Below are 14,877 nucleotides of genomic sequence, written 5' to 3'. Positions count from 1 at the left end.
ATTTAACAAGATCTATTTTTTGGGGGCAGGGGAAGGGTGGGGTCTAAGCTCACTGAAAGCCAGCAGCTTGTAGCAGAAGAGGGTGCCATTCCACATGTGCAAATCTGCCTGTTGTGTACAATAGCACAGAACAGAGAGAGATCTGTCAATCTTCTTCCCCCAACTATCTGTGGCCAGTCACCGCACCCCAACCCCCCCAGCCCTCCTGTAGGGACCAAATGGCCCTGCCCACTGACCGGCTGATCATCTCACCACACCCCCCCCCCCCCCAACCCCCACTCTGTAACTGGGCGATAGTTGGTTGCAGAGTGCACAACTTTCCAGCCCCCTGATCTCCATTGCAGAGTGCAGTGTCCCTCTGCCTTATATCCTGTCCCCTAGGAACTGCTTGGTGTCCAGTGGGCAGTGCCAGGGTGCCAGGTACCCCCATGCTCCCACTCCTAGGGAGGGCTTCTATACCAGTGACACCATCACAACAGATCCCCACTGATGGGGACCATATGTGATCCTTGCCCGGATATCCAATGCTGGTAAGATCGCAAGAGATGAGAAATCGGGCATACGCCCCTTTTTTTGCTCTCTCACGATTTCATTGGCTTGTCCCACCCTTCAACCAGTGGGACAAGAAGATAAGAATGCCCCCCATGCTGTTTTGCTTTACTTTTCTGATATTTTGTTTGTCTATGTTGCTTCTATTGAACAGTTTCTTTTGATTTTGGAGGTTTCAATAAGTCAAATGCCAAATGTAATGCAGGAGAGGCTTTAGTTGTTAGAAGAGTGGTATTTCTATTAATCAGTAGGAACTAATTAAGGTGCTTGATCAGCAAAACTTGTTCCCTGGTGGATCTCAATGTGTGATTCATGGTGGGAACAAAAAGCTCTGCCATTTCATACGTAGCAAGATGGCATGTTGCAGACCTAATATGTTGCATAACATTCTCTTTCAAGAAACAGTTGAATTCCTGGGAGACAAATTGAGGTCTGTTGTCACTTACCAGTTGCTCAGAGAATCCAAATCTACTAACCATTTCTCCTAGCCTCTCAATTATCTTCTCTGATGGAGTTGACTTGATTATAAGGCCATCAAACCATAAGACATAGGAGCAGAATTAGGCCATTTGGCCCATTGAGTCTGCTTCAACATTCAATCATGGCTGATATTTTTCTCATCCCCTTCTCCTGCCTTTTCCCCATAACACCTGATCTCCTTAAAAAAAAGAACCTATTTATCTCTGTCTTAAAGATACTCAATGGCCTGGCCTCCACAGCTTTCTGCGGCAAAGAATTCCACAGATTCACCACTCTCTGGCTGAAGAAATTCCTTCTCATCTCTGTTTTAAAGGATTGTCCCTTTAGCCTGAGGTTATGCCCTCTGGTTCTAGTGGAAACATTTTTTCCATGTCCACTCTACCCAGGCTTCGCACTATCATGTAAGTTTCAATGAGATTTTCCCCTCATCTTTCTAGCTCCAATCAGTACAGATGCAGAGTTCTCAACTGTTCCTCATATGACAAGCTCTTCATTCCAGGGATCATTCTTGTGAACCTCCTCCGAACCCTTTTCAAGGCCAACACATCCTTCCTTCGATACAGGGTCCAAAACTGCTCACAATACCCCAAATGAGGTCTGAGAGCCTTACATAGGCACAGTAGTATATCCCTGCTCTTCCACTCTAGCCTCTTGACATGAATGCTAACATTGCATTTGCTTTCTTAACTGCTGACTGAACCTGCACGTTAACCTTAAGAGAATCTTGAACAATGACTCCCAAGTTCCTTTGTGCTTCTGATTTCCTCAGCAGTTCCCCAATTAGAAAATAGTCTATGCCTCTATTCTTCCTTCCAAAGTGCATAATTTTTCCACATTGTATTCCATCTGCCACTTCTTTGCCCACATTCTTAACCTGTCCAAGTCCTTCTGGAGTCCCTGTGCTCCCTCAATATCTCTATGTATCTTTGTATCATCTGGGATTACTATTTAAAGGGAGAAAAGCTACAGCATGCTACGGTGCAGAGGGACCTCGGGGTCCTTGTGCATAAGTCACAAAAACCCAGCCTGCAGGTGCAGCAGGTGGTCAGGAAGGCGAATGGGGTGCTGGCCTTCATAGCAAGGGGGATTGAATATAAAAACAGGGAGGTCTTGCTGCAACTGTACAGGGCACTGGTGAGGCTGCAGCTGGAGTACTGTGTGCAGTTTTGGTCGCCGCACTTGCGCAGGGATATTTTGGCCTTGGAGGGAGTGCAGAGGGGGTTCACTAGGCTGATACTGGAGATGAGGGAGTTGGACTATGAAGAGAGACAAAATAGACTGGGTCTGTACTCGTTGGAGTTTAGATGGATGAGGGGGATCTTATAGAGTCGTGTAAGATAATGAATGGGATGGATAGGGTAGAGGTAGAGAGATTCTTCCTGCTTAGAAAGGATAGCAGGACTAGAGGGCACAGCCTCAAGATAAAGGGGTGGCAGTTTAGAACGGAGTTGAGGAGGAACTTCTTCACTCAAAGGGCGGTGAATCTCTGGAATTCTCTGCCCGTTGAAGTGGTGGAGGCTACCTCACTGAATATATTTAAGTCACGGGTAGATAGGTTTTTGACAGACAAGGGAATTAAGGGTTATGGGGAGAAAGCGGGAAAGTGGAACTGAGCCACTTCAGATCAGCCATGATCTTACTGAATGGCGGAGCAGGCTCGAAGGGCTAGATGGCCCACTCCTGCTCCTATTTCTTATGTTCTTATATTCTTATGCATCTTTGGGGTGACACGGTAGCATAGTGGTGAACACTGCTGCGTCACAGCACCAGGAGCCGGGGTTCAATTCCCAGCTTGGGTCACTGCCTGTATGGAGTTTGCATGTTCTTTCCATGTCTGCGTGAGTTTCCTCTGGATGGTCCAGTTTCCTCCGACAGTCCAAAGATGTGCAGGTTAGGTGGATTGACCATGCTAAATTGTTCCTTAATGTCAGGGGGACTAGCTGGGGTAAATGCATGGGATTGTGGGAATAGATAGGGCCTGGGTGGAATTGTGGTTGGTGCAGACTCGATGGCCCCAATGGCCTCCTTCTGCACTGTATGATTCTATGAAACTTAGCAACAGTGCCTTCAGTTCCTTCTTCCAAATCGTTAATGTATATTGTGAAAAGTTGTGGTCCCAGCACTGACCCCTGCAGCGCATCGCTAGTCACCAGCTACTATCCTGAAAAAGACCCCTTTATCCCCACTCTCTGCCTTCTGCCAGTCAGCCAATCCTTTATCATGCCAGGATCTTACCCTTAACACTATGGGTGCTTAGGTTATTTAACAGTTTCCTATGCGGCACCTTGTCAAAGTCCTTCTGGAAATCTAAGTAAATCATGTCCACTGGGTCTCCTTGATCTAACTTCTTTGTTACCTCCTCAAAGAACTCTAACATATTTGTCATACATGACCTCCCCTCGACAAAGCTGTGACTCAGCCCTATTTTTTCATGCACTTCCAAGTATTCCGCAATCTCATCTCTAATAATGGAATCTACAATCTTGCCAATGACTGAAGTCAGGCTAACTGGCCTTTAATATCCTGCCTGCTGTCTCCTTCCCTTCTTAAACAGCTACATTACAATCCTCTGAGACCCTCCCTGCCACCAATGATTCCTGAAAGATCACCACCAATGCCCCACAATTTCCTCAGCTATCTCTTTTAGAACTCTGGGGTGTAGTCCATCCAGTCCAGGTTATGTATCCACCTTCAGACCTTTCATTTTCCCCAGAACCTTCTTCTTTGTGATGGCCACTGCACTCACATTCTCCTGGAGATTCTAGTCATTTTGAATGAGCATCAACCATTACTAATAACACTGTCCTTCAAAGGTCCTGCAAATTGAACTTGCCAAGCCTCTTGCAGCCATTCCTAAGGATACAGTGGTGCTGACAGGGGCCAGTTTCATACCTTTACACATGATGAACATATACCAGCTTTCTCTTCAATCTCCATGTCCAATCCAGGCCACCAGAAATAGCTCCTCACGATTTCTTTCATGCACATAATTCCATAATTTGTGCAATTTTTTCTTCTCAATGGTGATGGATTGATTACTCTGAGTACCCGAAGAAGACATCCTGAGTGTATAGAAAGCTACATTTTTCTCATGGAGTACAGTTTCAAGTCAGGTTTTAGTTCTGAGGTCTTACCTTGTAGAACCATGTCCATTACTTTGGAGAATATGAGATCATTCTGAGTATATTGCTTCACTTGTCCGAAAGCAACAAGAATCTACTTCCATTTGAGTAGTCTGATAAATTACTTGCTCGTCATAATTGAGAAGGTCCATCAAAAGCAATGTCCATCTCTGGATTCTACTTGTTGCAAATGATGGAATTCATATGTGTGGTCCAAAAATAGTTAACAATGGTCCATCAACAGTGTGAAATTTCTTCTGTACCGGAATTGATGGAATCTCTTTACTCCAAATATAATCCTTAAAGCTTCCCTTTCGATTTGTATGCAGTTACTTTCAGCTTTGTGCATTATTTGAGACAAAAAGGCAATGGATCTTTCTTCACCCAATGGAATGTTGTGTGATACCACCACTCCAATACCATAAGGAGATATATCTCACGTCAACTGTAGGGGTAGGGTAGGATGAAAACGCAAAAGGACTTCCGATTTGAGAAATGTTTCTTTAGCATTCACAAAAGCATTATTGCATTGATCTAACCACTTCCACTTCTTGTTTTGGCACAACAGTTCATGCAATGGTTTTAAAATGGTTGCCAAGTATGAAACGAATCTTCAAATATCCGAGGAAGGATCGCAACCTGAAAATATTCTGTGGTGCAGGCATGTCTGGGATCATCTTCACCTTTGAAGGAGATTTGTGAAAGCTTGCGGCATCAATCACATGTTCCAAATACTCAATGGAGGATTGGAAAAATTCATACTTGTCCTTGCAGACTCTCAGTCCATAATCTTCCAATCTCTGAAGAGTGGCATCCAAATTCTGAAATATTCCTCTTCAGCTCTGTCAGTGACTAGGATGTCATTTCAGATAGTACTGGACTCTATTCAGTTCACTACTATCTGATACATTGCTCTTTGAAATAATGCTGGAGCTGATGTAATACTAAACAGTAAACTTGGGTATTGAAACAAGCCTTATGTATCATGATTGTCAGAAGTTCCTGTGTCTTCTGGTCTATGTTCATCTGTATGTCTGGCTCAGGTGAGTTATGCTAAAATGTTGGCCTCCTAATCCCACAAAACAGGTAATCAATGTGGGCTAGTTGATATTGTTCCATACACAACACTGGATTAAGGGTGCTCTTGAAGTCTCCACAAATCCAAACAGATCCATCCTTTTTGATGACAAGTACTATTAGTGTTGCCCATTCACAAATATTGACAGGCTCCAAGACTTCCGTCTCCACCAGTCATTCCAAATCAGCCTCCACTTTCATGTTATTACTGGGATCTCATTCTAGATAACACTGGATGCCACTCAGTCCACTCAAGTAATGATCCATTGCTCTTTGAAACAATGCTGGAGCTGGTGTGATACCAAACATTAATCTTTGGTACTGGAACAAGCCTTTATGTATCACAATTGTCAGAATTTCCTGTGACCTCTGGTCTACCTTCATCTGTAGGTATGCTTGGCTCTGGTGGATTTTTCTCAAATGTTGGCTTCCTGCCAATCCTGCAAACAGGTCTTCATTGTGGGTTAATAGGTATTGTTCTGGACACAGCACGGAATTTGAAGGCTCCACAAATCTATACAGATCCATCCTTTTGATGACTGGTATTATTAGTGTGGCACATTCACGAATACTGACCGGTTCCAAGAATTTCATCTTCACCAGATGTTCCAAGTCAGCCTTCACTTTCACCTGATAGCATGAGGTACAAACCTTGCCTTCAAGCATTTTGTTTGGCTTACTTCTTTAATCTTCAAGTTAACTGTAATGTCGTTTATACTCCCCAATTCTCCGTGTGTTTCTTTAGAATTTTTGTGTGACCTGATTCTCCATTAGTCATCAGGTTGATTTTGGCCCACTTAAGTCAAATCTTTTCTAAGCATTTTGACCCATCATTGTTGGATATTTGCCCTTTACTACATGTAAAGACAATTCTGCTGTTTGCCCATTAAATTGTGCAGCTACTCAATGTGGGCCTTCGGTGGAACCACTTCACTTGTATACATCTTTAACACTCTTCTTGAAGCTTTTAAGGGAACACTGTCTACATTTTTCTTCATGTACAGCCTCTGGCATCAGTAAGAATGCTGCTCCAGTATCGACTTCTATCCTTATTGGCTGTCCATCCAGCAGTAGAGTGATCCAGTATTTATTCATATTACTATCAATAGCTAGCATGTTCAGTAATAATTCATCCTCAGACTGAGAGATGTTTTGTTTCTCTTGACCTTTTTGCACAGCATGAACACCTCTTCTTTTATTGTGTTTACAGATTGTCTTGGTTTGCTCTTGCTTCTTATTATTTTTGCTCGCAGCTTGCTTTTTCTTCGAGTGGGCACATAACCTTGTTTTCACTGCTTCTGCATATTATATCCTTGCACTAGCATTCTGCAGCTAAATGCCCTGACATCGATGACATGTACAAGTTTCAAAACTCAGATGTGTAATTTCAGCTGACATGTTTTTATATCTGGATATTCAATCTCAGTCGCTGAGCTTCTTTTTCAGTCAGCTCCATTGAATCAGCAATTCCCATGGCCTTTTTCAGAGTAAGGTTACTCTTGGTTAGCCAGCACTTTTGATCTCCCTTCACAGATCGCAGATCAATTGTTCCCAAATTGTATCATTCAGCACATCACCAAAGTCACAATACTCTGCAAGTCTTCTTAATACAGCTACCAATTGTGCAGTTGATCCCCCTTCTTCTTGATGTCTTTTGTGAAATCTGAAGAGCTCTGTAATCACCAAAGGCTTCGCCAAACAGCATGCTTGCAGAATCTCTACAATTTGTTCATACCTTTTACTGCCTGGCTTCTCTGGTTGCATTAAATTTCTGAGGAGATCATTTTTTTCTCCCCATCACATTCAGGAACATGGGAACCCCAATATCTTCTACTACTTTGTTAGCCTGCACAAAATAGTCAAAAGGCTCACCATGGGACCCCCATCACTCTAAACCTTCGTCAAAGTGTTCCATGGCACTGAAAGCTCCTGCCATTTTCTTCCCAATGGAATGACCTTGCTTTTCCCATTTAAACAAGGCAACAACCTGAGCTTCAGCTTCTCTTTCAAAAAACCCTAGCTCTATAGTTGCCCCGAGGAGGATCCTTACACATGTCCACCTCACCAGTGATGTCCAGAGCACATGTAAGAACTTTTCTTCTAAGTCTTTATTTCCAACTTTTGCTCATTTTTTCCCTCCCAACAAGTGCCGTTCAAGATCCTCATCACCAGTTTTTGTGTTGTCTATTATGGTACTGATGCTATAAAGCACAAATGGTTAAAAAGTAACAGAACTTAATTTGCAAGGTGAGTTCAACACAGGCTGCTTCTTCACTCTGGCAGTATTCAACACTAGTGACCAGTGATGTCATTTGTAATGATAATATGCATATATTAATGCAGTGCTTATTGCAACTACTGCACTCAATATAAATACATGTACCAACATTGTAGAGATAAGTTGATGGGGTGTCACAGTGGCACGATGGGAGCACTGCTGCCTCTCAGCACCAGGGAAATAGGTTCAATTCCAGCCTAGGGTGATTATCCGTATGGAGTTTGCATGTTCTCCCTCTGTCTGTGTGAGTTTCCTCCAGGTGCTCCAGTTTCTTCCCACAGTCCAAAAATGTGTATGTTAGCTGGTTTGGCCATAAATTACCCGTCAGTGTCAGGGGGATTAGCAGGGATTAGGAATTATACATGGGGGAGTGTGGGGGGTGGGGGTTAAACAGATAGGGCCTGGGTGAGATTGTTGTCTGTACAGGCTCAATGGACCAAATGGCATTCTCCTGCACTGTAGGGATCCTAATGGCTTGAATCAAATCAGAGGGTCTGAAGGCTTTTACTCATTCTTAATGCCTTTTCAAGATAACCCTGAGGGTCTTTTTTCTGAAATGGGAAATACACGCAAGTCAGTTGGAAAGATAGGCTAATATTTTATGTGGAATATCCATCCTTCAAGCCATTGCTCTATCTTCCACATCTTGTTTTCCTTCGTACTTTTACAGTGGATTCCATTCAAAATGCTAACTTCTTTTTTCCTTTCGGATATTGATCAGTTGTCCATGTTCAGCATTTTCTTTTCACAAGTAAACATGACAATATTCATTCTAGCCACTAGATGTAGCACTTTGCAGGGTTGGTAGGTTTTATCTTAGGTAGTGAACATGTTAAGAAAAACATATATAGCCAGCTGTGTAAAGGTCTTTTCGCTTATCCCCGACTCCCCACCATTCCTCCACCCCCACCCAGCTCTCCCCAACTCCAATTCCACTATTTCAATCATGAAGTAACAGTGATGTGGAGGATTGAAGTAAGCCTTCATTTCAAGGGGAGAGAGGAAGCATAAGATTGAAAGTTAAAAGTAAATAGCTAATTCATAGCTGAAAACCATTAATTCAGTATAAAATAAGGAATTAAAGGAAAGGAGAGTTTTTGCTTCTTGAAAATCTTTCTATTATCCAGTTTGTTTCACTCATCCTTCTATTACCCTTAGAATCTTCATTACCCAGTTGGATATGATCTCTGATCTAATATGTCAGGCATTTACAATAGTCAGCATGAAACTTAATCTCTCTTTGCCTCTGCACTCTGTAGCTGGTGTAACTTTTCCATTAACTTAAACAAATGGTGCTATATTTTTAGAATGTGTAATTACCCTGCATCAGCATGCTAGGTCCAGGCTGTGCCTAAGAAAGTGTGCTGCTGAATGAATCAAGTTCAAAAGAGCTTTGCTTATAAAAATGTTGAAACTTGAATCCTTGGATGTGGTGATTAATGAAATGCCTCTTGATCATTTGATCTGATCCCACTTGCTGAGATAAATTGTTTTAGGTTTCCTTTGGCATAGATTAGATTTTTAGCATAAATGGCTTTGAGAGAAAGATCCCCACGCTTTAAAAAGATAAATCAGTAGCATTCCTTAAAAGGTTACCACTGAGGATCGTAGTATGCTTTTTCTTTCATTTAAAAGGAAGAACGAGGTACTGTTTGAAGGCAAGCTATGTTTCCAGAAGAATTCCCTTTTTTTAAAAAACATACCACTGTTGGGCAAGGCCCTTGTCAGACCACCTATTGGATTCTTAATGAATCTGTGATTAAAGACATTTGTTAGTGGACAACAGGCACTTAACATTGACAAAATCTGTCAATTTTCTAAGTTGGAGCGTGCCGACCGCAGCTGTGTCAGCTTGCTGTTATTATGCATAAAAAACACAATGAAGTCCATAATGCAATCATTGACATATCAATTGAATGTTTTGCAAATGGAGTGAACTGCAACAGGAGGAATTTCTCCTTGTGAAGGCAACCCTTGCCTTAGGTGTGATGACAAATGTTTCTTTAGTCATGCATCTGTTTTTTGAACTTCTTATCTAAATTTTAAAAATATTTAAAAGGTGTCTATTTCCTACATTTCCTAATCAGTTTGTAGATTTGTGTCCCACTTAAACTATAAACACAGATAATTTTGGTTGATATTCAGGTACCATCCTAAACATATTCTACTATGTTGGAAGAGGCATTCTTTGTGTCTGCCTATTATGGCAGCTTAAACGGACATTAAATTTATCATAAAAGCAAAATTCTGTGAACACTGGAATCTGAGACAAAAACAGAAAATGCTGGAAAATCTCAGCAATTCTGACAGCTGTGAGAGCAGATAAAGCCAATGTTTCAAATCAGGGTGATGCTTCAACAGAGCTCTGAAGTTAACATGATACCATTTAAGTAGCAGGGAATTTATTGGATGACATTTCTCCCCTAACAAATAATTGAAGAAATATTAGAATAGTGTAGAAAGGAGGATGTTGACATTTTGTGACATGTTGAGATAAAAAGGGAGACGGTATTGGAGGTTTTGAAAAACATTAAGGCGCACAAGTTCCCAGGGCCAGATAGGGTTTATCCGAGAATACTGAGAGAGGCAAAGGAAAGAATTGCTGAGGCCTTGGCCAAAATCTTTGTGCCCTCTTCAGTCATGGGCAAGATACTAGATCTTCGGAGAGTCGCTGTTTTAGAAGGCAGAAGAGACAATCTGGGAAATTACAGTCTTGTGAGCCTGATATCGGTGGTGGGGAAATTATTGGAGAAGATTCTGAGGGACAGGATATACTTACACCTGGAAGAAAATAGGCTTATTGGCAAAGGCAGCATTGTTTTATGAAGAGGAGGTTGTGTATAACAAACTTGATTGAGTTCTTTGAGGAAGGGACAAGAAAAATTGACCAGGATCAGGGCAGTGGCTGTTGTATATATAGAATTTAGTAAAACCTTTGATTAAAATTCATCATGGTAGGCTGACACAGAAGGTGGAGTCATATAGGATACGAGGTAAGCTAGTAAGATGAATACAAAACTGGCTTGGGCATAGGAAGCGGAGAGTAGCAGTGGGAGGGTACTTTTCAAACTTGAGGTCTGTGATAAGTGGTGTTCCACAAGGATCAGTGCTGGAACCTCTGTTGTTTGAAATATATATAAATGATTTGGAGAAAAATGTAGGTAGTCTGATTATTAAATTTGCAGATGATAAAAAAATTGGGGGAGTAGCAGATAGTGAGCAGGATTGTCAGAGGATATGGCAGGATATAAATAAACTGGAGACTTGGGCCAAAAGATGGCAAATGGAATTTAACCCAGACAAATGTGAAATGATGTGATTTGGAAGGTCTACTACAGTAAATGGCAGACACCTAAGAAATATTAGCATACAGAGGGATCTAGGTGTGTAGATCCACAGTTCCCTGAAGGCGGCAACTGAGGTGGACAAGGTGGTCAAGAAGGAATATGGCATGCTGGCCTTCATCGGTCGGGTGTTGAGTACAGGAATTGGAAAATCATGTTACAGCTGTATAAGATTATAATTGGGCCACATTTGGAGTATTGAGTACAATTCTGGTCACCACACTACCAGAAGGATGTTGATGCACTGGAAAAGGTGCAGAAGAGATTTACCAGGATGTTGCCTGGTTTGGAGAATATGGACTATGAAGAAAGGTTGGAGAAGCTTGGATTGTTTTCATTGGAGCATCGGAGGATGAGGGAGGACCTGATAAAGGTTTATAAGATAATGACAGGCTTGGATAGTCAGAGTCTTTTTTCCAGGGTCAAAGGGCCAATTACTCGGTGGCATTGGTTAAGAGTGAGAGGGGAAAAGCTTAAAAGAGATGTAAGGGGTAGGTTTTTCACACAGAAGGTGGTGAATGCCTGGAATGTGCTGCCAGAGGAGATGGTGGAAGCAAATCCTCTAACAGTGTTCAAGAAGCATCTGGATAGATACATAAATAGACAGGGAATAGAAGGATGTGGACCAGTAGAGGCAAAAGAAAATTATATTAGAGAGACATCTGTGTTGGCAAAGACTTAGTGGGCTTAAGGGCCTGTTCCTGTGCTGTACTATTCTTTATTCTTAACCAATAATATTGAAACAATAATCAATTGGTCACTTGTTTTGTTGTTTCAGTGTTGTTTACTTAAAAACATTATATCCCTGTAACTTAAAATTTATTAAGTGAAGTAACTTAACAACTGTGTACAATCCATGAAATTCCTCCATCCCACTCCCTATCCGTTGCAGATTGTCTTGTCCCACTCTTACACAGCACCAAGTATTGACTATCTGAACATGAAACTTGGACATTTTTCCAGGGGTCACTGTCAGTTTGGTAAATGAAGCTCAAGTCTCACACCATAAAGAAAACAGGACAGTACATGCATTTCCCCAGCAATATTATTCTTTCCTGTAATCAAAATTGACTCGTATATCCTCCTACCAAAACCATGATAATGCTTTATAGCTGTATAGTTTTGTCAAAATCACGCCAAGTCTTGTTACATGATCCAAGTGTAACATAAAGAGCTCAATCTTCTCTCCCATTTACTTATGATACCATACAATGACAAAGCACTTTCCTTGCAATCACAAGCTTTCACCATTCATGCTGTCAATCGTTTAACAGTGCATTGGCTAAATGTTTCTCTCTGATCATTAATAGGTCAATTTATTTTATTTAGTTCATCAAAAATAGTTTCTTCATTTTTTTCATTATTTTAACCAAGAGCAATCCTGTATCACTTCGGATTTTTCACATTTAGTCTTTCACTATCTCTTCAAACCTCAAATGAAACTTTGTCCCTCCCATCCCTTAATCTGGTCGCCAAACAGTCTACCCAATAAATACGTAAGAACATAAGAAATAGGAGCAGGAGTAGGCCATCTAGCCCTTCGAGCCTGTCCCGCCATTCAATAAGATCATGGCTGATCTGTTGTGGCTCAGTTCCACATTCCTGCCCTCTCCCCATAACCCTTAATCCCCTTGCTTATCAAAAACCTATCAACCCGCATCTTAAAAATATTTAGCGAGGCAGCCTCCACCACTTCAACGGGTTTCATGGCTCAGCAAGGGGTGGGGGGGGGGGCGTTGGTGAATGGGGAGCTTGAAATGGGACAAGGGGTCCAGAAAAGAGGCATCCTATCCTCTTCACCAGCCAGTAAGTTTCACCTAGTGGGCTGGACACTTGTCACTACCCTTCCCCCAGTGCTAGTGAAATCAAAGTAGGGTTGGAGTAGTTAGGCAGCAAGCAAGTGTGCTTGAAGTGGTGGCCACTGCTGGGACTGCAACAATCTCCAAGGGAGCTCAGATGAAGACAAATCCGGGGTTTCACCTGGGCTTGCCCTGGAATTCCCCACAAAGCGAGTGGTGGGGTTTGGATGGACAGTGCATGGGGAAATGGGGGATGCAGTGAGAGACTACAGAGGGCACCATGAAATTATGGCCTCTGTTTCCATTTTCCTGCCAAACATTTTCCCCTCTTAATAAAGTAGGAGAATGCAATGAAGAACAACAAACTCTAAAGAATAAGAAATATCTAAAAAATTTAAGTGTTAAATAAAAGAAAGGTTTAACGGCTACTTTATCAAGAATATTAAAAGATACAATTTCTATGAGACCAGAATAAACTACAGCAAAGAAAATAATTAAGAAGAGAATGCCTATCTGGAAATAAAGTTTTGTCTATCAGAAGCTTCATGTCAAAATGTATTTTCATAAATTACATAAATGTTAGGAACTGAATCTTCTGGCTCTTCCCACAAGTGGGATCTTTCAGTCCCACTGATGGCAACTCTGTGGTGGCAGAAGATGTGAGCAACGCAACACGCCATAGATATCGGTAGGACTGGAAGATACCACTAGCAACCAATGGCGGGTTGCCTCCACTGCCAGAAAATAGGCTGTGCAATGGCTGGAAAATTCAGCCCTAGGTTCCCATTTTACAGTGGCACATTTTTATAAATGGGTTAAATAACAATTAACCTGGACACATTATTACCAAGATCATTCCTTACCTGCCAGCTGGAAAAGAGTAGCATGTCTGAAGCTCTCTGAGTGATTGTATTTCATCAGATGGAGCAAGGAACCCATTTGATGAACAAAGAATCCTGGCTTTCCGTAAGACTCAAAGGCATTGTATCCTAAAATCCATGCATCTTTGTGGAATATAAATGTTGCTTCTTTTTGAAAAGTTTTGTTATATTCCCATTTATTAAGGTGCAGGGCTCCATCATATCTCATCCGAAGGAAGTAATTTGGTTTGTCAGCCACTTCCAAGGAAATTAATGATGCATCTGTAATAAACAAAATAAAGAGTTGCAGTTAGATGGCAATTTGTACGAGCACTGTAAGTCACAAAGCACTTTACAGTCAATTAGGTACTCTTGAAATGTAGTCACTGTTGCAATGTAGGAAACATGGCCACCAATTTGAATACAAATAATAATGTGATAAAAACTAAATAATTTTGATATTGAATAACCAGCTAATGGGCCCGGGTGAGTGCATTGCTCAGCGGGGGAGAGAGACAGGCAGTAACCAGGCACTGCATCCTGGAACTGCAAGCATGATGTCGTCGAAAATACCCCTTGGATTTTTTTCTCTAATAATGCAACGAGAAAGCCATCATTGTGGCCAGTGGCTTCAAAGCCATGTTTCCTGCCCATTGCCATACTCTGCATAAAAAGGGAAAATTCTGCCAGTCTGTGTCGTTGACAGTGTCTGGGACAGGCTCTCTGGATAGGAGTTTCACACTATGTGTGATGGGCAGGGTGAGGGGAGGGTTGAAGACAGGAAGACAGTGCTGAGGCCTTTGGTGGGGGGACTTGGCAGTTGACAGGGGGAGTAGATAGTGAGGAGTGGGACCTGGCATCGAGGGTGGGGTCTGGCAGTGAGGGGGAGTGCCAATGATATTGCTGTGGTGGTTGTTAGTTGTGGGGTGTGGTGAGGTGAGAGCCCCCAATAATTGTGCCAAAAGGTGGGGGGGAGGTCCTGTTATCTTCATGGTGGGGCTGCTGCTGAGGGGAGTTTCACTATAGTTCTGATCAGGGTATCCCTTTAAGATGGTGCCCGATATCTGTGGAGCCAGCCTTGCAGTGTCAACTTGGCAGTGCCAACCTTGCCATGGCACTGCCGTGACATGTCCCTCTCCTTGCAGTGGCTGGAAATTCCAGAAGGGCTCTTATTGCCTTGGTGTCCCCAGCAGGGTACTCGCAACAGTTTGCTGTTTTTATAAAGCTGATGTGAACCTGTGGGCAAGATTTGAATTTTCTATAAGGGTGTGATCAGATGACCCTTAAAATTTATCTAAGTGAGGCGGGAACCTCATTACATTCCTGTTGAGGGGGTGGAGAAAATCTTATTTTCTGACTCTCATGTAT

General features: G+C 42.2%; 1 protein-coding gene across 1 annotated transcript in view; it reads right to left on the bottom strand.

Moving 5' to 3' along the window:
• The window catches only part of otog (otogelin), a 248,022-nt gene that overhangs the window by 89,529 nt on the left and 143,616 nt on the right, over positions 1-14,877 (bottom strand). The window contains exon 33 of the mRNA XM_080189956.1: positions 13,513-13,791. Within this exon, the coding sequence (XP_080046082.1) occupies positions 13,513-13,791 (279 nt within the window). The remainder of the gene's footprint in view (positions 1-13,512; positions 13,792-14,877) is intronic.

Source organism: Carcharhinus amblyrhynchos, chromosome 6, assembly GCF_965287045.1.
Source record: "Carcharhinus amblyrhynchos chromosome 6, sCarAmb.v2.hapA, whole genome shotgun sequence".
Taxonomy (NCBI): Eukaryota; Metazoa; Chordata; class Chondrichthyes; order Carcharhiniformes; family Carcharhinidae; genus Carcharhinus; species Carcharhinus amblyrhynchos.
The sequence above is the reverse complement of the archived record's forward strand: the minus strand, read 5'-3'. Positions and strand labels throughout refer to the sequence as shown.